The sequence below is a fragment of the Haliotis rufescens genome, unplaced genomic scaffold (genome assembly GCF_023055435.1).
Source record: "Haliotis rufescens isolate VD_foot unplaced genomic scaffold, xgHalRufe1.0.p SCAF_51, whole genome shotgun sequence".
Taxonomy (NCBI): domain Eukaryota; kingdom Metazoa; phylum Mollusca; class Gastropoda; order Lepetellida; family Haliotidae; genus Haliotis; species Haliotis rufescens.
The window spans coordinates 1,819,806-1,844,040 of record NW_025964235.1 but is presented as its reverse complement, the minus strand read 5'-3'; the positions used below and the strand labels follow the sequence as shown (position 1 = coordinate 1,844,040).

The window sequence follows — 24,235 nt, the reverse complement described above, 5'->3', positions numbered from 1 at the left end:
ATGTATACTAGGATCTGTCAAAGTGGATGTCATGAATTCCCTCTACATGTACATGTATCGCCATGTATACTAGGATCTGTCAAAGTGGATGTCTTGAATTCCCTCTACATGCATGTACATGTATCGCCATATATACTAGCATCTGTCAAAGTGGATGTCTTGAATTCCCTCTACATGTACGTGTATCGCCATGTATACTAGGATTTGTCAAAGTGGATGTCTTGAATTCCCTCTACATGTACGTGTATCGCCATGTATACTAGCATCTGTCAAAGTGGATGTCTTGAATTCCCTCTACATGTACGTGTATCGCCATGTATACTAGGATTTGTCAAAGTGGATGTCTTGAATTCCCTCTACATGTACGTGTATCGCCATGTATACTAGCATCTGTCAAAGTGGATGTCTTGAATTCCCTCTACATGTACGTGTATCGCCATGTATACTAGCATCTGTCAAAGTGGATGTCTTGAATTCCCTCTACATGTACGTGTATCGCCATGTATACTAGGATCTGTCAAAGTGGATGTCTTGAATTCCCTCTACATGTACGTGTATCGCCATATATACTAGGATCTGTCAAAGTGGATGTCTTGAATTCCCTCTACATGCATGTACGTGTATCGCCATGTATACTAGCATCTGTCAAAGTGGATGTCTTGAATTCCCTCTACATGTACGTGTATCGCCATGTATACTAGGATCTGTCAAAGTGGATGTCTTGAATTCCCTCTACATGTACGTGTATCGCCATATATACTAGGATCTGTCAAAGTGGATGTCTTGAATTCCCTCTACATGCATGTACGTGTATCGCCATGTATACTAGGATCTGTCAAAGTGGATGTCTTGAATTCCCTCTACATGTACGTGTATCGCCATATATACTAGGATCTGTCAAAGTGGATGTCTTGAATTCCCTCTACATGCATGTACGTGTATCGCCATGTATACTAGCATCTGTCAAAGTGGATGTCTTGAATTCCCTCTACATGTACGTGTATCGCCATGTATACTAGCATCTGTCAAAGTGGATGTCTTGAATTCCCTCTACATGTACGTGTATCGCCATGTATACTAGGATCTGTCAAAGTGGATGTCTTGAATTCCCTCTACATGTACGTGTATCGCCATATATACTAGCATTTGTCAAAGTGGATGTCTTGAATTCCCTCTACATGTACGTGTATCGCCATGTATACTAGGATCTGTCAAAGTGGATGTCTTGAATTCCCTCTACATGTACGTGTATCGCCATGTATACTAGCATCTGTCAAAGTGGATGTCTTGAATTCCCTCTACATGTACGTGTATCGCCATGTATACTAGCATCTGTCAAAGTGGATGTCTTGAATTCCCTCTACATGTACATGTATCGCCATGTATATTAGCATCTGTCAAAGTGGATGTCTTGAATTCCCTCTACATGTACGTGTATCGCCATGTATACTAGCATCTGTCAAAGTGGAGGTCTTGAATTCCCTCTACATGTACATGTATCGCCATATATACTAGGATCTGTCAAAGTGGATGTCTTGAATTCCCTCTACATGTACGTGTATCGCCATGTATACTAGGATTTGTCAAAGTGGATGTCTTGAATTCCCTCTACATGTACGTGTATCGCCATGTATACTAGCATCTGTCAAAGTGGATGTCTTGAATTCCCTCTACATGTACGTGTATCGCCATGTATACTAGGATCTGTCAAAGTGGATGTCATGAATTCCCTCTACATGTACATGTATCGCCATGTATACTAGGATCTGTCAAAGTGGATGTCTTGAATTCCCTCTACATGCATGTACATGTATCGCCATATATACTAGCATCTGTCAAAGTGGATGTCTTGAATTCCCTCTACATGTACGTGTATCGCCATGTATACTAGGATTTGTCAAAGTGGATGTCTTGAATTCCCTCTACATGTACGTGTATCGCCATGTATACTAGCATCTGTCAAAGTGGATGTCTTGAATTCCCTCTACATGTACGTGTATCGCCATGTATACTAGGATTTGTCAAAGTGGATGTCTTGAATTCCCTCTACATGTACGTGTATCGCCATGTATACTAGCATCTGTCAAAGTGGATGTCTTGAATTCCCTCTACATGTACGTGTATCGCCATGTATACTAGCATCTGTCAAAGTGGATGTCTTGAATTCCCTCTACATGTACGTGTATCGCCATGTATACTAGGATCTGTCAAAGTGGATGTCTTGAATTCCCTCTACATGTACGTGTATCGCCATATATACTAGGATCTGTCAAAGTGGATGTCTTGAATTCCCTCTACATGCATGTACGTGTATCGCCATGTATACTAGCATCTGTCAAAGTGTATGTCTTGAATTCCCTCTACATGTACGTGTATCGCCATGTATACTAGGATCTGTCAAAGTGGATGTCTTGAATTCCCTCTACATGTACGTGTATCGCCATATATACTAGGATCTGTCAAAGTGGATGTCTTGAATTCCCTCTACATGCATGTACGTGTATCGCCATGTATACTAGCATCTGTCAAAGTGGATGTCTTGAATTCCCTCTACATGTACGTGTATCGCCATGTATACTAGCATCTGTCAAAGTGGATGTCTTGAATTCCCTCTACATGTACGTGTATCGCCATGTATACTAGGATCTGTCAAAGTGGATGTCTTGAATTCCCTCTACATGTACGTGTATCGCCATATATACTAGCATTTGTCAAAGTGGATGTCTTGAATTCCCTCTACATGTACGTGTATCGCCATGTATACTAGGATCTGTCAAAGTGGATGTCTTGAATTCCCTCTACATGTACATGTATCGCCATGTATACTAGCATTTGTCAAAGTGGATGTCTTGAATTCCCTCTACATGTACATGTATCGCCATATATACTAGCATTTGTCAAAGTGGATGTCTTGAATTCCCTCTACATGTACGTGTATCGCCATGTATACTAGGATCTGTCAAAGTGGATGTCTTGAATTCCCTCTACATGTACGTGTATCGCCATGTATACTAGCATCTGTCAAAGTGGATGTCTTGAATTCCCTCTACATGTACGTGTATCGCCATGTATACTAGCATCTGTCAAAGTGGATGTCTTGAATTCCCTCTACATGTACGTGTATCGCCATGTATACTAGGATTTGTCAAAGTGGATGTCTTGAATTCCCTCTACATGCATGTACATGTATCACCATATATACTAGCATCTGTCAAAGTGGATGTCTTGAATTCCCTCTACATGTACGTGTATCGCCATGTATACTAGGATTTGTCAAAGTGGATGTCTTGAATTCCCTCTACATGTACATGTATCGCCATGTATACTAGGATCTGTCAAAGTGGATGTCTTGAATTCCCTCTACATGTACGTGTATCGCCATGTATACTAGGATCTGTCAAAGTGGATGTCTTGAATTCCCTCTACATGTACGTGTATCGCCATGTATACTAGGATTTGTCAAAGTGGATGTCTTGAATTCCCTCTACATGCATGTACGTGTATCGCCATGTATACTAGGATCTGTCAAAGTGGATGTCTTGAATTCCCTCTACATGTACGTGTATCGCCATGTATACTAGCATCTGTCAAAGTGGATGTCTTGAATTCCCTCTACATGTACGTGTATCGCCATGTATACTAGCATCTGTCAAAGTGGATGTCTTGAATTCCCTCTACATGTACGTGTATCGCCATGTATACTAGGATCTGTCAAAGTGGATGTCTTGAATTCCCTCTACATGTACGTGTATCGCCATGTATACTAGGATCTGTCAAAGTGGATGTCTTGAATTCCCTCTACATGTACGTGTATCGCCATGTATACTAGGATTTGTCAAAGTGGATGTCTTGAATTCCCTCTACATGCATGTACATGTATCGCCATATATACTAGCATCTGTCAAAGTGGATGTCTTGAATTCCCTCTACATGTACGTGTATCGCCATGTATACTAGGATCTGTCAAAGTGGATGTCTTGAATTCCCTCTACATGTACGTGTATCGCCATATATACTAGGATCTGTCAAAGTGGATGTCTTGAATTCCCTCTACATGTACGTGTATCGCCATGTATACTAGCATCTGTCAAAGTGGTTGTCTTGAATTCCCTCTACATGCATGTACGTGTATCGCCATGTATACTAGGATCTGTCAAAGTGGATGTCTTGAATTCCCTCTACATGTACGTGTATCGCCATATATACTAGGATCTGTCAAAGTGGATGTCTTGAATTCCCTCTACATGTACGTGTATCGCCATGTATACTAGCATCTGTCAAAGTGGTTGTCTTGAATTCCCTCTACATGCATGTACGTGTATCGCCATGTATACTAGCATCTGTCAAAGTGGACGTCTTGAATTCCCTCTACATGTACATGTATCGCCATGTATACTAGGATTTGTCAAAGTGGATGTCTTGAATTCCCTCTACATGCATGTACGTGTATCGCCATGTATACTAGGATTTGTCAAAGTGGATGTCTTGAATTCCCTCTACATGCATGTACGTGTATCGCCATGTATACTAGCATCTGTCAAAGTGGATGTCTTGAATTCCCTCTACATGTACATGTATCGCCATGTATACTAGGATCTGTCAAAGTGGATGTCTTGAATTCCCTCTACATGCATGTACGTGTATCGCCATGTATACTAGCATCTGTCAAAGTGGATGTCTTGAATTCCCTCTACATGTACATGTATCGCCATGTATACTAGCATCTGTCAAAGTGGATGTCTTGAATTCCCTCTACATGTACATGTATCGCCATGTATACTAGCATCTGTCAAAGTGGATGTCTTGAATTCCCTCTACATGTACATGTATCGCCATGTATACTAGCATCTGTCAAAGTGGATGTCTTGAATTCCCTCTACATGCATGTACGTGTATCGCCATGTATACTAGGATCTGTCAAAGTGGATGTCTTGAAGTCCCGGTTGTCTCAAACTCATTTTGGAGTCCAAAGTCTCCCAACTGAAAACTACAACTACCCTGACGTGACTGATTGACCTCACTGGGATTGCCTCAAATGCACCGAAAGCAGGATGCTTTGTTACAACATGCCAATATCCTATATCTGGCTTCATTAACAAGAACACCTTACATCAAAGCTGCAAGCTGCATACACATGGGCAGCAAGTATGTCCTGTGGGACTGCTGTTGACAAGTGTAAATTGATAAATGTGTAAAACAGATTAAGATTATATTCGTGAATCTGTTATTTGAGCTGTGGCTCAGGCATAGATCATCACTCTGGTTGTTTGAGGTGTCGCCCCTTTCACTCAGCAGCTTAGGCACTGAAAATCTAGTGTTGCGTCCAAACCTGGTACCGTATTCGACGTAATAAGCACCCAGGGTGCTCTCAAAATTAGAAATAGGGGCTCTTATTAGAACATCATTTTGGTGAAGAAAAAAAACAGAGTTGAAACATAAATTTAGTGGTTTATGCTGAAAGCCTGAAATGTTTATGTACAACAGATATATTTTTCCAGAATTTAATTGCCCATAATTAAGGGTGCATATAACACACGAGTACTTATCATACGCGAATAAATAAGTCTTGTGTACATTGATCAATCGGAAGAGGTGCTTATTGGGATTGTTCACTAGCCAATATATTAGCAAATATTGCTGTGGGCGCTTATTAGAGCTAATACGGTAATAATAATTTATAATAATGTTTGGTTTTCAAAAATTTCTTTGTTGGTTGTCTCGAACCTAGATAACTCAAACTTTTTTCCAGGTCCCCATGATTTTGAAATAATCATTTAATAAAACAGTTAAATACTGACATAATCAAGTGACTGCTCTGCCAATGACGTTTTTAGCTATGTACAAGGACACTGCTAAGTGCTTAAATGTATAGTTCTGTGAAGGAGGTTCACACTGGGTTGCAATGATCCACAAAAGAAATATTTTTGTTACAGTGTTTCTGTCCAGGCGACGCAAGGTGTGCGTTGGAGTTGCAATGTGGAGCACGAGGGCTCTTTCCACAGTTATGCCGGAACTAACAGTCTCTCCCAGGGTTGCACTGGTGGATGAGAAGGTTTGTATTGAGGCCAGGGGGCTACGACCCTCCCAGCGGGTGACACTCCATGCCTCACTGAAAGAGAGGGCAGAGTTTGCAGCATGTGGTCACTTCACAGCAGATCAACACGGCTCCATCAACCTCACAACACAAGCCTCTTGTGGAGGAACTTACACAGGTGCGTCACGTCTTGCAATACACCCCTGTGTCCTCCTTGACACCCGTGTCCTACACTACACCCCTGTGTCCTCCTTGACACCCGTGTCCTACACTACACCCCTGTGTCCTACACTACATCCCTGTGTCCCACACTACACCCCTGTGTCCTCCATGACACCCATGTCCTACACTACACCCCTGTGTCCTCCTTGACACCCGTGTCCTACACTACACCCCTGTGTCCTACTCGACACCCATGTCCTACACTACACCGCTGTGTCCTACACTACACCCCTGTGTCCTCCTTGACACCCGTGTCCTACACTACACCCCTGTGTCCTCCTTGACACCCGTGTCCTACACTACACCCCTGTGTCCTCCTTGACACCCGTGTCCTACACTACACCCCTGTGTCCTACACTACACCCCTGTGTCCTACACTACACCCCTGTGTCCTACACTACATCCCTGTGTCCTACACTACACCCCTGTGTCCTACACTACACCCCTGTGTCCTACACTACACCCCTGTGTCCTACACTGCACCCCTGTGTCCTACACTACACCCCTGTGTCCTACACTGCACCCCTGTGTCCTACACTACACCCCTGTATCCTACACTACACCACTGTGTCCTACACTACACCACTGTGTCCCACACTACACACCCGTGTCCTACACTACACCACTGTGTCCTACACTACACCACTGTGTCCCACACTACACCACTGTGTCCCACACTACACACCCGTGTCCTACACTACACCACTGTGTCCTACACTACACCACTGTGTCCTACACTACACCCCTGTGTACTACACTACACCCCTGTGTCCTACACTACACCCCTGTGTCCTACACTCTACAAACTCACTCACTCACTCCCTCACTCACTGCAGGGGTGGACGGCATGGGCCTCATGTGGAGTATGACGCCGGCACCAGGGGAGTCCCCCACGGCCCGTCTCAGCAAGAGGGATGTCGCAGAGCCATTTTCAGTGCACTTCTCTCTGCTAGAAGGCCACCTGGACTTAGACCATTGTGATGTGTCGGCTATTGTCACGGCAACGGCAGAGCGGTGGTACAAGGCCAGCAGTGTCAGGAGGATCGCTGTGCGAGAGGGAAGACTGAGGGGCACATTGTTCCTGCCAGCAGGTAAGCAGGTAACACAGGTGTTCCATGTACGCAGGTGTTATACGTAGGCAGGTGTTATATGTAGGCAGGTGTTATAAGTGGGCATGTGTTCTAGGTAGGCAGGTGTTATAAGTGGGCAGATGTTCCAGGTAGGCAGGTGTTATACATAGGCAGGCATTTAATGTGCGCAGGTGTTCCAGGTAGGCAGGTTTTCCAGGAATACAGGCATTCAATGTGTGCAGGTGTTCCAGGTAGGCAGGCATTCAATGTGCGCAGGTGTTACATGTACGCAGGTGTTCCAGGAATGCAGGCATTCAATTTGCGCAGGTGTTCCAGGTAGGCATGTGTTCCAGGTAGGCAGGCATTCAATGTGCGCAGGTGTTACATGTGCACAGGTGTTCCAGATAGGCATGTGTTCCAGGTAGGCAGGTTTTCCAGGAATGCAGGCATTCAATGTGCGCAGGTGTTCCGTGTACGCAGGTGTTCCAGGTAGGCAGGTTTTCCAGGAATGCAGGCATTCAATGTGTGCAGGTGTTACATGTGCGCAGGTGTCATCAAACTGGGTACTGCAAGAATATTTTCATATGTTCCTCTTGTGTTTTCTCATTCATTTATGTAAAATCATGACACAGTCATCAGAGATTTTGTTTATTTTGACTAGTTTATGCACCTATGTTTCAACTTTGATAACTGATGGGACCTGGGTTTGTCTGGTGCAACCAGGTTCTCAGGTCAATACACCTTGTGCAAGTTCATTCAAGTTCCTGAAGTCTATCCCTGCATGTAACATGTGCACAGGTGTTACATGTATGCAGGTGTTATGTGCAGCAATATTTGAGTGACAAGAAAACTCTATGGATAACAACTTGCCTGTAGTGATGTTTTGATGTAGATTCTTACACTGTTGTCAAGCTTGATACGGATCCGTGTGTGTGTGTGTGTGTGTGTGTGTGTGTGTGTGTGTGTGTGTGTGTGTGTGTGTGTGTGTGTGTGTGAGATGTTTGACAGTGACTGTAGTGTGTCTGTTTTGTCTACAGGCGATGGTCCTTTTCCAGGAGTGATTGATATGTTCGGCTCCACGGGAGGTTTAGTTGAGACCAGAGCGGCACTTTTAGCGTCCCATGGGTTTGCTGCTTTGGCTCTCGGCTACCTAGGATATGATGACCTTACAAAGAATCTGGAAGAGCTTGACCTAGATTACTTCCTTGATGCTGTGGACTGGCTGCAGAGTCATTCCGCCGTCTATTTGACCGGCATCGGAGTCATTGGGGTCTCCAAGGGTGCGGAACTGGCCATGCTTATGGCGACATTTTCCCCAAAGGTTGGTGGTTGTGGGATGATTGTCAGTTTGTATTGTTTTTAAAGATTTGGATCATATGTACCATGATATATAATACACATTATTTCTAGAAATATGATTTGTTTTTAGAGTGATGGTTTTTCTTCAGCTACAAAGCCAAGGTTCAAAAACATCAGAGCATACAAACTTGACAAAGCATGGAATTCTTGCATATATTATGCCCCGATGCTTGTTAGAGTTGACTCACTAGAGCAGGTGGTCATACTGGGTCACTTGGTTTGTCTGGTCATGACTTGAACCTTTACTGGCTGCCAACTTCAGCTGGAGTATTGATTATTGTGGCGGTAAACAACAAACAAATAAAGTAAATGTCTATTCATTGTTGAAGCTGTTCATGAAGCGGAGTTGTTTCTTCCCATTCAGGTGACGGCAGTTGTCAGCATCAGTGGTGCCATGGCCTTCACATTTTCTGACCTGAAGAGAATCGGTGGCGATGACATCAAGGGAGTGGAGTAAGAGCTGAGCACGTTCAGCCTTGTATGTGTGTCTCATGTGTGTATGTGTGTCTCATGTGTGTATGTGTGTCTCATGTGTGTATGTGTGTATTGTTGTATGTGCCTCATGTGTGTGTGTATTATTTGATGTTTGTCTCATGTGTTTGTGTATTGTTGTATGTGTCTCATGTGTGTGTGTGTGTCTCATGTGTGTATGTGTGTCTCATGTGTGTATGTGTGTATTGTTGTATGTGTCTCATGTGTGTATGTGTGTCTCATGTGTGTATGTGTGTATTGTTGTATGTGTGTCTCATGTGTGTATGTGTGTATTGTTGTATGTGTCTCATGTGTGTGTATTGTTGTATGTGTCTCATGTGTGTGAATTGTTGTATGTGTCTCATGTGTGTATTGTTGTATGTGTCTCATGTGTGTATTGTTGTATGTGTCTCATGTGTGTATGTGTGTATTGTTGTATGTGTCTCATGTGTGTGTGTAGTGTTGTATGTGTCTCATGTGTGTGAATTGTTGTATGTGTCTCATGTGTGTATTGTTGTATGTGTCTCATGTGTGTGTATTGTTGTATGTGTCTCATGTGTGTGTATTGTTGTATGTGTCTCATGTGTGTGTATTGTTGTATGTGTCTCATGTGTGTGTATTGTTGTATGTGTCTCATGTGTGTATTGTTGTATGTGTCTCATGTGTGTATTGTTGTATGTGTCTCATGTGTGTATGTGTGTATTGTTGTATGTGTCTCATGTGTGTGTGTAGTGTTGTATGTGTCTCATGTGTGTGAATTGTTGTATGTGTCTCATGTGTGTATTGTTGTATGTGTGTATGTGTGTATTGTTGTATGTGTCTCATGTGTGTATGTGTGTATTGTTGTATGTGTCTCATGTGTGTGTGTAGTGTTGTATGTGTCTCATGTGTGTGAATTGTTGTATGTGTCTCATGTGTGTGTATTGTTGTATGTGTCTCATGTGTGTGTATTGTTGTATGTGTCTCATGTGTGTGTACTGTTGTATTTGTCTCGTATGTGTGTGTATTGTTGTATATGTCTCATGTGTGTATTGTTGTGTGTGTCTCGTGTGTTTGCCTTGTGCACAAAAAATTGCAAAAGGTATAGTTTGAAATTATTATTGCAATATACCGGTGTACCGATAATACCTTGCAGTCCTTGGTGTTTATCAGTGTTTGTGCTTGGGTTTCATTTCAGATTAGATGTGAGTAGGGTAGTGTTTACAGATGCTGGTGTGATCACTCGAGATGCCTACCCCGGCTGGGAGCATGTCACTCATCCCGTGAGTCAACTATGCCCGTCTCGTGTGATGTCTCGTAGGTGTCATGGCAGTGTGTTTTGTGAGTGTGTGATCTGTGATCCAGTGTGTCACTCATGTGGATGTGTTCTGTGAGTGTGTGATCTGTGATACAGCATGTCACTCATGTGGATGTGTTCTGTGAGTGTGTGATCTGTGATACAGCATGTCACTCATGTGGATGTGTTCTGAGAGTTTGTGATCTGTGATACAGCATGTCACTCATGTGGATGTGTTTTGTGAGTGTATGATCTGTGATACAGCATGTCACTCATGTGGATGTGTTTTGTGAGTGTGTGATCTGTGATCCAGTGTGTCACTCATGTGGATGTGTTATGTGAGTGTGTGATCTGTGATCCAGTGTGTCACTCATGTGGATGTGTTATGTGAGTGTGTGATCTGTGATCCAGTGTGTCACTCATGTGGATGTGTTTTGTGAGTGTATGATCTGTGATACAGCATGTCACTCGTGTTGATGTGTTCTGTGAGTGTGTGATCTGTGATCCAGTGTGTCACTCATGTGGATGTGTTCTGTGAGTGTGTTATCTGTGATCCAGTGTGTCACTCAGGTGGATGTGTTCTTTGCGTGTGTGATCTGTGATCCAGCATGTCACTCATGTGGATGTGTTCTGTGAGTGTGTGATCTGTGATCCAGTGTGTCACTCATGTGGATGTGTTCTGTGAGTGTGTGATCTGTGATCCAGTGTGTCACTCAGGTGGATGTGTTCTTTGAGTGTGTGATCTGTGATCCAGCATGTCACTCATGTGGATGTGTTCTGTGAGTGTGTGATCTGTGATCCAGTGTGTCACTCATGTGGATGTGTTATGTGAGTGTGTGATCTGTGATCCAGTGTGTCACTCATGTGGATGTGTTCTGAGAGTGTGTGATCTGTGATCCAGCATGTCACTCATGTGGATGTGTTATGTGAGTGTGTGATCTGTGATCCAGTGTGTCACTCATGTGGATGTGTTCTGAGAGTGTGTGATCTGTGATCCAGTGTGTCACTCATGTGGATGTGTTATGTGAGAGTTTGTGATCTGTGATCCAGTGTGTCACTCATGTGGATGTGTTATGTGAGTGTGTGATCTGTGATCCAGTGTGTCACTCATGTGGATGTGTTTTGTGAGTGTGTGATCTGTGATCCAGTGTTTCACTCATGTGGATGTGTTATGTGAGTGTGTGATCTGTGATCCAGTGTGTCACTCATGTGGATGTGTTCTGAGAGTGTGTGATCTGTGATCCAGTGTGTCACTCATGTGGATGTGTTCTGTGAGTGTGTGATCTGTGATCCAGTGTGTCACTCATGTGGATGTGTTCTGAGAGTGTGTGATCTGTGATCCAGTGTGTCACTCATGTGGATGTGTTATGTGAGTGTGTGATCTGTCATCCAGTGTGTCACTCATGTGGATGTGTTCTGTGAGTGTGTGATCTGTGATCCAGATTTGGCAGAGTGAAGCCCGGTTCCTGTTGCTCTACGGAGAAGATGATCAGTCGTGGAACGTGCAGGGTGCCAAGGCCACAGTGAATTCACTACCAGTAGAGAAGAGGAAGAAGGTGGAGATGAAGTTCTACCCTGGCACAGGCCACCTGATCGAGCCGCCCTACACACCTCACTGCTACTCCTCATTCCACAAAGTTGCAGGTGACTCGAGTGTGTCACTCATACGTTTGGGCATTGGTTGTCAGCACTGCATATTGGGGATTGGTTGTCAGTGCTGCATATTGCCGATTGGTTGTCAGCGCTGCATATTGGGGATTGGTTGTTAGTGCTGCATATTAGGGATTGGTTGTCAGCGCTGCATATTGTTGTTGGTTGTCAGTGTTGTACATTGGGGATTTTGGTTGTCAGGGCTGCATTTTGGGAATTGGTTGTTAGTGCTGCATATTTGGGATTGGTTGTCAGCGCTGCATATTGGGGATTGGTTGTCAGTGTTGTATATTGGGGATTGGTTGTCAGCCCTGCATATTGGGGATTGGTTGTCAGGGCTGCATATTGGGAATTGGTTGTTAGTGCTGCATATTGGGGATTGGTTGTCAGTGTTGTATATTGGGAATTGGTTGTCAGCGCTGCATATTGGGGATTGGTTGTCAGTATTGTATATTTGGGATTGGTTGTTAGTGCTGCATATTGGGGATTGGTTGTCAGTATTGTATATTTGGGATTGGTTGTTAGTGCTGCATATTTGGGATTGGTTGTCAGCACTGCATATTGGGGATTGGTTGTCAGTGTTGTATATTTGGGATTGGTTGTCAGTGCTGCATATTGGGGATTGGTTGTCAGTGTTGTATATTTGGGATTGGTTGTCAGCACTGCATATTGGGGATTGGTTGTCAGTGTTGTATATTTGGGATTGGTTGTCAGTGCTGCATATTGGGAATTGGTTGTCAGTGCTGCATATTGGGGATTGGTTGTCAGCACTGCATATTGGGGATTGGTTGTCAGTGTTGTATATTTGGGATTGGTTGTCAGTGCTGCATATTGGGAATTGGTTGTCAGCGCTGCATTTTGTGTTGTTAGTGTTACAGTTTGGGGATTGGTTGTCGTTGCTAAATTTTGAGGATTGTAATCCACCCTGATATAGACACTGCACAAAACCTGTATTGTAATCAAACCTGATATAGTCACTGCATAACACCTGTATTGTAATCCACCCTGATATAGTCACTGCACAAAACCTGTATTGTAATCAAACCTGATATAGTCACTGCATAACACCTGTATTGTAATCCACCCTGATATACTGCATAACACCTGTTTTGTAATCCACCCTGATATAGTCACTGCACAACACCTGTATTTTAATCCACCCTTATATAGTCACTGCACAACACCTGTATTGTAATCCAACCTGACATAGTCACTGCATTACACCCGTATTGTAATCCACCCTGATAAAGACACTGCACAACACCTGTATTATAATCCACCCTGATATAGTCACTGCATTACACCAGTATTGTAATCCACCCTGATATAGACACTGCACAACACCTGTATATAATCCACCCTGATATAGTCACTGCATTACACCAGTATTGTAATCCACCCTGATATAGTCACTGCACAAAACCTGTATTGTAATCCACCCTGATATAGTCACTGCATTACACCTGTATTGTAATCCACCCTGATATAGACACTGCACAACACCTGCATTATAATCCACCCTAATATAATCACTGCATTACACCAGTATTGCAATACACCCTGATATAGTCACTGCACAAAATCTGTATTGTAATCCACCCTGATATAGTAACTGCATTACACCTGTATTGTAATCAACCCTGATACAGTCACTGCACAACACCTGTATTGTAATCCACCTGGATACAGTCACTGCACAACACCCGTATTGTAATCCACCCTGATATAGTCACTGCACAACACCTGTATTGTAATCCACCCTGATATAGTCACTGCACAACACCTATATTGTAATCCACCCTGATATAGTCACTGCACAACACCTGTATTGTAATCCACCCTGATATAGTCACTGCACAACACTTGTATTATATTCCACCCTGATATAGTCACTGCATTACACCAGTATTGTAATCCACCCTGATATAGTCACTGTACAACACCTGTATTGTAATCCACCCTGATATAGTCACTGCACAACACCTGTATTATATTCCACCCTGATATATTCACTGCATTACACCAGTATTGTAATCCACCCTGATATAGTCACTGTACAACACCTGTATTGTAATCCACCCTGATATAGAAAATGCACAACACTTGTATTGTTAGCCACTACCTTCTGCCAGTGTATGCTGTGAAGATCTGTGTCAGAATAGGTCTTCAGCAACCCATGCTTGTCGTAAGAGGCGACTATGCTTCTCGTAAGAGGCGACTAGCGGGATCGGTGGTCAGTCTTGCTGACTTGGTTGATCCATGTCATCGTATCCCAATTGCATGGATTGATGCTCATGATGTCAATCACTAGATTGTCCAGATTTGATTATTTACAGACCACTGTCGCATAGCTGGGATATTACTGAGAGCAGTGTTAAATAACAAACAAACTGTCCTTGCTGTTAAACCCGGCTACCACTGATGCCTAGCACCCTATACTGGGTCTAAGATGCGACCTAATGGCTTCAGTGGTCAGAATTGTTTGATTGTGTGAGCTGTCCATATTATCAATCCCTGGATTGTCTTGTCGAGAATGGATTATTTACAGTCTACTGTCATACAGCTGGAATATTGCTGAGTGCAGTGTAGAAACCCAAACAAGACAAAAGCTGAACAGCTTGTGTTCTGTGTACATCGTGCTCTATTCCTCATGTTGCTGGTTCCAGGAATAAACTTGGTGTGGGGAGGGTCTCCCAGGCCTCATGCACATGCTCAAGAGGATGCCTGGCACAAAACACTGGACTTCCTGCATTTACATCTGGGTCAAGGTCAAGGTCAAGGTCCGGACCAAAAGGGAACCAGTCACATGAAGAGTTCTCTTTGATGGTGGCCCACCAACCACACCCTTCATCATGTTGCCAAATTCAGCTCTACGCTGCGTGTAATGGCATCCAAGGTTAAAGAGTTGTGTGACATTGCCAGTACTGGTAGATGCCTGTTAGTGTTAAACTTCAGACGATCACCAATCAGGACAAAGTTGTTTGTCTTTACGCTGCCATTTGATAAGCAGAATTATTCATCCAAATTGTCAAACATCTCCGAGATTACTTGCCTTCCTGTTGTTCCTGTATTGTTCAAGGATGAACTATAAGCAGGATTTACTGGTCATTTAACATGGAGATCTTGCAATTACACTAACTTTGTAATATTATTTTCCTGAGAATTTTGATTGTAAAAAACATATGGGAACTTTGGGCTTTGTTGTCCACTAGATCACCTATTGTAATCATAGTGTTGCTATGTCCCGCGAGCTGTTTACAATGTCAGTACACAGTTCCTAAACTAAAACAAGCAGGAACATAGAGCTGGTGTGTGAATTGAGGGAGTGAGTGAGTGAGTGAGTGATTTGGGTTTAACGCAGCTTTTAAATGTATTCCAGTTATATCACGGCCTGTCAGCTTAATGTGGGAGGAAAGCCCGAAGCAATGCAGGTCTCAGATGTTTACCACTTCGGTGAAACCTGCGAGCACAAGTATGGTGCTGACAAACCTAGAAACATAATCGGGGCAAACCGGGATTCGAACCCACAATCATGGGTTTCTGGCGTGCCCAAGGGACGCAACTCTGCACAACGAATTGTGGTGCCTTAGATGACTGGGCCACCCGTGCCCCCTGGTGTGTGAAGATGACTTGGCACAGAACCATGTTGATGCTATAATATTCACAAGTGTTGGTTGTTGCATTTGTTGCCTGTGTCTCATTTATGTCTGACCTGCCTGTGTAGAGGCAACATGGAGAAGTGTAACCCGATAAGTTCCATGTCTACCCATGATTTTCAGCACTGACGGTGCATGTGTGTCCAAAATGTCATTTCCTGGGTTGACCTCAGCCTAGATACTAGTACGCAGGGTCTGATGTTATCAGTAGGTCTGCTGTTACAATAAATCAGTGACAAGTAATACAAATTTATTGTCGTTCAGGCCTTCGACCCTTGGACAAAGGCACACTGGACCAACTAACAGTTTAACATCTACAAGAAACCAGGCAGTCTCATGTTGGACGCCCCAAACAGTAACATGGGCACTGGTCATTTGATGACAACTGAAAAAAAATCACACAAGAAAATATTTGTCTGTTGTCTGTTGTATGTTGTCTGTAATCAGTGCAAATTAATAAAATATCAAAACACAGGGGTGGGTTGCTGTCTCTGGTGTCCACTGGTACAATCAGTCATTGTGAAAATCACTATATACAGGTAGGACAAGACAGTGAAACATCATATGGATATACCGGACACATCTCTCCATGGGTGGTTCCCCGACAGCCCTGAACACATCTACAACAACTGGGGTGGTCTAGCAATGACACCGACATTAGACCTGGCTCTGGTGTTTGTATTCCCGGAGCAGCCACTATGAAGCACAAGCTAGCTCCACTCCCCTAGGAACAGTGGATCTTCTGCTCACATATACCTGTTCATTCTCACAATCCGAAGAGCACCTGTGTCACTTGTTTACAGTGAACGACAGACAGCAGACGATTTCCAACGTCCAACCTTGGTAACATTTATTTAGTCCAGAATAGATCATCCTGGGTATCGTTAAATGTTTGGCCAGCTATGCCACACTGGGTATCGTTATGCACTTGGCCAGGCCAGGCTGGCAATGTAGTTGTTCAGCTTCTTGCTGCGACTAAGCATGGCCCTGGTAGCTGCACTCCTGCTCTTCATCTCTGCCATGATGCCGGCCACCTGTTGACGAGGCACGGCTGGAGATCGCCCAGACATCTCGTACTTAGACGGTGCTGACTTGGGTCTTCGGGGTCTCTGGTTGGCAGGGTTCGACCTCCAGGTCTCTTCAGTGATGGGAATAGAGGCCATCTGGGAGGTCTGTCTCCCAGCTGACCGCTGAGGCTGCGCAGTGTGTGGGCGTGACTTGATGTCCGTGTTGCCCCTCCCCCCTTGTGCGATGTAGCTGCTGGTGGGGCGGATATGGACAGGGTGGTATTTACCCGCAGTTATGTGTTCCTCATTGTGTCTTGGGGTGTATGGCACAGGTTTGCCCTCCCCAGCCACATAGGCTGGCATTATTAGACCGATTTTCCTCTGTCTATTTGGCTTTTTTCTCAAAGAATGGTTTTGGATTATATCATCTAAAACTTCCATACATGTTGTGAACCTCGGCTCCTGTCTCTCCGGACTGAGGTGACGTCGTGCTGAACTGGCTCTCTTGACCTCCACAGGAACTACCACAGTGGACGGCCTCGGTATTCGCGGACTGGCTGGTGTTTGGTTCTGGCCCTGTGTTCCGTCCTCAATTGGAATCACAGAAAGACGTCTGTCCTTCAAGGCTGAGTTTTTCCTCATGGCACGCGTGTCGGGCTGGGAGTAGGTGTCGAGCCCGGTGCATCTGACTGAGAGATCCCGCAGGAAGTGGCTGTACTCCTGGAATACCTTCACATGCTGCTGCTGGGAGATCCGGTCCTCCTTGTCCAGGATTCGGAGCGTCACCTCCAGTTGCCTCTGGAGAGTCGCGTTCTTCTGGCGCATCAGGCGCTCTGTCATGCTCATGTCAACCGCCATCACCTGGAATAAATACAACACTACATGTGAGTTAATGGAGACTGGTATTTGTCTACAGGAGCAGTAGGCAACACTGACACTTAGTCTCTGATTTTAAAAAAAAAAGATTTTAACTAACAACTTCATTTAAATTGAAAAATAACCCCAGTGAGTGGAAGATTCAGAACCTGAACCTGTGGAAAATCTAGACTTGCTTTATTTAGGGCTTTTGTAGTACGGAAAGGGCTGGGCGGAAGGGAAAATAATATGGTTCAGGGACTGTGAGACAGGCTAGCAGTAGGCATATATTTGTGGCAACAGAAAGCGCTGACTCTATTATTGGTGACACAATTATGATTAAAGGTGAGTGTATTATATCTGACACGAAGGATATCCCTGTGGATTAGAATATGTTTTCATCTGCATATGCTGGTTGTAAGCCGCAGGTGACTTGGTTGATAGTGTGTTAACATACCCCGACCTTGTGAGATGTTGCTCATAATATCGATCACTGGTTTGTCCCGATTTAAATACAGGACACCCTAATATAGTTGGAATATTGTTGACTTCGGCGTTAAACAATTTCTTTGAGTTTGTTCAGATTATGTGCAATATTTATTTGTCGGAAAATGAAAAAGAAAGAAGCCAATTCTATTGATGTAATTCTCCAGGCTTATCATAACAACTTTCAATACTTCCCTTTTCCCCATATATGAGGGGCAGAAAACTTCACCTTTATTAAATACACTTAAAATCAAATTTCATCTGAAAATGATGCAAATTGGCTTTCCCTTCGATTGAAAATATATGATAGGATTCAAGACATGTTCAACCATCAACTGTTGAGACTCTCAAGCATACTTCTGTATGAAGATGCTATTTGAACGAATGGACACATACAAACATTGCAGACAATAGAGTACCAGAGAGACCATGAAACGTACAATACCTCGTAATGGAGGCATTAGCCATCAGGTGTCGGCAGTGTAACGGGTCACAGCCACTGCAAGCCTTCACAACTGCACCGCGACCATCGACATCAACAACACATTGACGTTTCCCACAGATAGCATCTACACTACGGTGGAGTGGGCCAGGGAGAGATTGCATCTACACAGACGGCCAGAGCAAGGTGCAGAAGTACCGTAGATCCCTGAATACCCGCCTGTCTTGAATACACCCCGGGTCTGATAGAATACCCGCCTATCTTGAATAAACCCCGGGTCTGATAGAATACCCGCCTGTCTTGAATACAACCCGGGTCTGATAGAATGCACGCCTGCCTTGAATACACGCCGGGTCTGATAGAATACACGTCTGCCTTGAATACACCCCGGGTCTGTTAGAATACACGCCTGCCTTGAATACACCCCGGGTATGTTAGAATACACGCCTGCCTTTAATACACGCCTGCCTTGAATACACCCCGGGTCTGATAGAATACACGCCTGCCTTGAATACACCCCGGGTCTGATGGAATACACGCCTGTCTTGAATATACGCCGTGTTAAAATCAACGAAATTATGCCTGAACGTTATCTAATAAAGTAATATTGAAACGAAAACTGCTATCATAGAAGATGCAAACCACACACGTCTTATTCATGATACACGCTCCATCTTCAAGTGAATTAAAGTGTTTACGTAACTTAGAAAGAGGCGCCGGATGTAAGACATCTCTGAAATAAATAGAGCACCTGGGCGTCTTTTCAAGGATTTGAGGTACTAATTAACAGCACGCACAGTGGGGCAGAGGAATTAGTCGCCATTAGTGGGTGCTAGGTGAAACGCGCGTGAAGGCTGCACTGTCTCGGAGCAGTTGATTGACTGTCGGTGACAGTGTTGACAAGTGGCTGGTCGAGGGGCGACAGCAGAGAGAGTGCTCACATTTATAAACAGATATTTAATTTACATGATTTGTAGGCCCCGCCTGTACCACACACTCACTTAGCGTTCACTTACAGCAACGTACCAACATGATTCATTCGTGACATTTGGTAGATAGAAACCCAAGGGACAGTGTATCGTAAGAATCACGCTGTACGATGACGGCAAGTAAAACACCAGATTGACATGATCAAAGCAATACGTTTCTAAACGCACCACGACAAACACAGGAATCTTGGTGTGGTCACAGTTCTAATGGAGGCTAGCCTGACGACAGATCGCTGAAACATCGACTTGTATAAACACCGACTGTAACAGTGACTTGTATACAGTGTATATATACTAGCTGTAACAGTGACTTGTATACAGTGTATATATACTAGCTGTAACAATGACTTGTATACATTGTATATATACTAGCTGTAACAACGCCTTGTATACATTGTATATATACTAGCTGTAACAGTGCCTTGTATACATTGTATATATACTGGCTGTAACAATGAACTGTTTGCATTGTATATATACTGGCTGTAACAATGAACTGTATACATTGTATATATACTGGCTGTAACAATGAACTGTATACATTGTATATATACCAGCTGAAACACTAACTTGTATATATTGTATATATACCAGCTGTAACAGTGGCTTGTATACATTGTATATACACCAGCTGAAACAACGACTTGTATACATTGTATATATAATAGCTGTAACAATGACTTGTATACATTGTATATATACTAGCTGTAACAATGACTTGTATACATTGTATATATACTAGCTGTAACAGTGCCTTGTATACATTGTATATATACTGGCTGTAACAATGCCTTGTATACATTGTATATATACTGGCTGTAACAATGCCTTGTATACATTGTATATATACCAGCTGTAACAGAGACTTGTATACATTGTATATATAATAGCTGTAACAATGACTTGTATACATTGTATATATACTGGCTGTAACAATGCCTTGTATACATTGTATATATACTGACTGTAACAATGCCTTGTATACATTGTATATATACCAGCTGTAACAATGCCTTGTATACATTGTATATATACCAGCTATAACAGTGACTTGTATACATTGTATATACACCAGCTGTAACAGTGCCTTGTATACATTGTATATATACCAGCTGTAACACTGCCTTGTATACATTGTATATACACCAGCTGTAACAGTGACTTGTATACATTGTATATATACCAGCTGTAACACTGCCTTGTATACATTGTATATACACCAGCTGTAACAGTGACTTGTATACATTGTATATACACCAGCTGTAACAGTGACTTGTATACATTGTATATATACCAGCTGTAACACTGCCTTGTATACATTGTATATATACCAGCTGTAACACTGCCTTGTATACATTGTATATACAAAGTGTGAAGAACATGAATACACGACACTTTCTTATCGGTAAGTACTTGTGTATTCTGTGTGACGACGTTCTAGGGCTGGTTCTTCTAAAGGGGAAAGAAATCGCCTCGAAACGTCGTCACAAAGAATACACAAGTTATTATCCATTAAAAAGTGTCATGTATTCATTCTATATGGCAGTGTAACAGTGGCTTCTATATACACCAGCCATAACACTGCCTTCTACCAGCCTGATTGTCTCTCTGTCAGTCCTGACAACACTTTATATCTACCCACACTGAGAGTGTCTCCGATACCACATGCTGCCTTCAGTTCATGTTTATGCACTTTGTGCAGATCTGAATGACCAGTGTATATTTGTGCTCATCGTGTAATGGATTGAATAGTCTAACACAGAGACACCTTGTCACCGTCATTCAGGTGAAAATTGTATTGAACTGTATATACTTGAAATGTACTCCATGCTAATGCAATCTGCTAGCCCACGTTCCCGGGGATGTTTCCCACGCTTCGTGTTATAACGCGAGCACGCACGCACGCACGCATGTGTTGGTGTAAATTTTCATCACCTGGAAATGATAGGATTAAATTAAAACGAAAGTCAATGTATATTTTTATATATTTTTAGCTTCTAATTCTCGGAAAATTAGACTTTTGTGGCGTTTGAAGCCCTTTTGAATTTCTTAATAAGTTTTAGTCAATCTGTCAAATAAAAGGACATATATTTCTGTCAAATTGTTAAATGACATATTTAGGAATTTGATAAATTGCCTAAGTGAATCACATTTTACACATTGACTATAATATATATAATATATAATACATATATCAGTGATATATATCTTTGAGTCGTCCCGGAGGACTCTCCATGGTTTAACACGCGTGTGGTCTGCGTGGGGAGAACGTGGTGGTGTAGGTGTAGATGGCTGGGGAAAACTTAGCTCACTCCAGGGATCATCCAGCAGCACAGAGCCTCGACGGGCGGCCAGTCAGTGAAGTCAGTGAAGTCAGTGAAGTCGGACATATATATGAATACTTACTGTGGTATGACCGGATCACTGTACGCAGTTCACAACGGCGGAGAATTACGTCACAGTGAACGTTGCCATTCTTGTGTTGACATTGGTTCCAGGAGGCCCGACAGAGGAACTGTCTTGTCTAAGTAAGGACACCGCGAGGCTAGATGACGCTCAGTGCAACAGGGTCGTGTTAACCACAACAGTAATCCACTCTGAAAGAACATACAGTTCAGCAATGTCCGTGTACAAACATACTACAGCTTGTTTCTGGATGTGACCCCTTCCACGTGCAGTTGCCTGTATACATGGCCATCCTTTTTACCACCCGGACTGGACCTGGCTGGAGGCTCGCTTATTTCTATTTGCCGTCCACGCTGACGATGATCACTGAGACCACTTCTTGGAGAGTCCTTCCTAAGACTCCGATAATAATGCTTTGGTGTAATGTTGCAATAAGCCCTTTCACCACTTGCCCGAGCCGCTTAGCGGGGTTACGTTCGTTGTCTACTTATAATGCACCAGAAGCTCCCATGAATGACACCTTTAAAGGCTTTGTGTTGGCATAAGCGTTGTGGCCGTGCCCGGCTCTCTCAACATTGACTTGTGAGAGCTCATTTGACGGGATTAGGTTGTGTCATGCAACCAGATCCAGGCACCGAACATTCCCAGCCCCGACTCTCGACTCCCGTCCCCTGCGGACTGACGGTGGAGGGGGCAAGATTTAGATTGAGGGGGTGCACCCAGATCCAGAGAGTGACCAATCCCCGCCCCGACTCCCGCCCCCTGCGGACTGACGGTGCTTGTAGGGGTCATGTATGCTTGTATTTGAGGGGAGACATCGTCATGTAAGCTTGTATGTGAGGGATGACATCGTCAGGTATGCTTGTATCTGAGGGATGACATCGTCATGTATGCATGTATTTGGGGGTGACATCGTAATGTATGCTTGTATGTGACGGGAGACATCGTCATGTATATCACCCCTCACACAGAAGCATACATGACGAAGTCACCCCTCACACAGAAGCATACATGACGAAGTCACCCCTCACACAGAAGCATACATGACGAAGTCACCCCTCACACAGAAGCATACATGACGAAGTCACCCCTCACATACAAGCATACATGACGATGTCATCCCTCACATACAAGCATACATGACGATGTCATCCCTCACATACAAGTATTTGAGGGGTGACATCGTCATGTGTGCTTGTATGTGAGGGGTGATATTGTCATGTATGCTTGTATGTATACCACACAGTCCTGGTTACCAAGGTACATTATCAGACCTACTGCCATGGTAACCAAGGTACACTATCAGACCTACTGCCATGGTAACCTAGGTACACTATCAGACCTACTGCCATGGTAACCAAGGTACACTATCAGACCTACTGCCATGGTAACCAAGGTACACTATCAGACCTACTGCCATGGTAACCAAGTTACATTATCAGATCTACTTCCATGGTGACCAAGGTACATTATCAGACCTACTGCCATGGTAACCAAGTTACACTATCAGACCTACTGCTATGGTAACCAAGGTACACTATCAGACTTACTGTCATGGTAACCAAGTTACACTATCAGACCTACTGCTATGGTAATCAAGGTACACTATCAGACCTACTGCCATGGTAACAAAGGTTCATTATCAGACCTCTTGCTATGGTAACCAAGGTACACTATCAGACTTACTGTCATGGTAACCAAGTTACACTATCAGACCTACTGCTATGGTAATCAAGGTACACTATCAGACCTACTGCCATGGTAACAAAGGTTCATTATCAGACCTCTTGCTATGGTAACCAAGGTACACTATCAGACTTACTGTCATGGTAACCAAGTTACACTATCAGACCTACTGCTATGGTAACCAAGTTACACTATCAGACCTACTGCTATGGTAATCAAGGTACATTATCAGACCTACTGCCATGGTAACCAAGGTACACTATCAGACCTACTGCCATGGCACCAAAGGTTCATTATCAGACCTACTGCCATGGTAACCAAGGTACACTATCAGACCTACTGCCATGGTAACCAAGGTACACTATCAGACTTACTGTCATGGTAACCAAGGTACACTATCAGACCTACTGCCATGGCACCAAAGGTTCATTATCAGACCTACTGTCATGGTAACCAAGGTACACTATCAGACCTACTGCCATGGTAACCAAGGTACACTATCAGACCTACTGCCATGGTAAGCAAGGTACATTATCAGACCTACTGCCATGGCACCAAAGGTTCATTATCAGACCTACTGTCATGGTAACCAAGGTACACTATCAGACCTACTGCCATGGTAACCA

At 43.5% G+C, this 24,235-nt stretch overlaps 2 protein-coding genes across 5 annotated transcripts in view; one reads left to right on the top strand and one right to left on the bottom strand.

The window, feature by feature from the left end:
- Positions 1-15,274, top strand: part of LOC124140615 (acyl-coenzyme A thioesterase 1-like) — a 32,463-nt gene extending 17,189 nt beyond the window's left edge. For all 3 annotated transcript variants that reach the window (XM_046508264.2, XM_046508263.2, XM_046508265.2), the window contains exons 2-8: positions 5,934-6,212; positions 7,093-7,347; positions 8,364-8,647; positions 9,050-9,138; positions 10,334-10,418; positions 11,875-12,076; positions 14,749-15,274. In XM_046508264.2, coding sequence (XP_046364220.2) covers positions 5,934-6,212; positions 7,093-7,347; positions 8,364-8,647; positions 9,050-9,138; positions 10,334-10,418; positions 11,875-12,076; positions 14,749-14,906 — 1,352 coding nt within the window. In that variant the 3' untranslated portion in view covers positions 14,907-15,274. The remainder of the gene's footprint in view (positions 1-5,933; positions 6,213-7,092; positions 7,348-8,363; positions 8,648-9,049; positions 9,139-10,333; positions 10,419-11,874; positions 12,077-14,748) is intronic.
- Positions 15,275-15,971: 697 nt separating this feature from the next.
- Positions 15,972-22,557, bottom strand: LOC124140616. Of its 2 annotated transcripts, none has more exons than XM_046508266.2 (2): positions 21,924-22,557; positions 15,972-17,606 (listed from the first exon to the last, which is right to left on the bottom strand). In XM_046508266.2, exon 2 carries the CDS (start codon positions 17,601-17,603, stop codon positions 16,659-16,661), a length of 945 nt encoding a protein of 314 aa, XP_046364222.2. In that variant the 5' UTR covers positions 17,604-17,606; positions 21,924-22,557; the 3' UTR covers positions 15,972-16,658. The 2 variants fall into 2 exon arrangements, with proteins under 2 accessions (XP_046364222.2, XP_046364223.2); XM_046508267.2 differs by lacking the exon at positions 21,924-22,557 and adding an exon at positions 18,532-18,967.
- Between the last annotated feature and the right edge of the window lie 1,678 nt (positions 22,558-24,235).

Excerpts from the sequence above, each read along its gene's own strand:
- LOC124140616 (XM_046508266.2), bottom strand. The coding sequence starts at position 17,603 with ATGGCGGTTGACATGAGCATGACAGAGCGCCTGATGCGCCAGAAGAAC.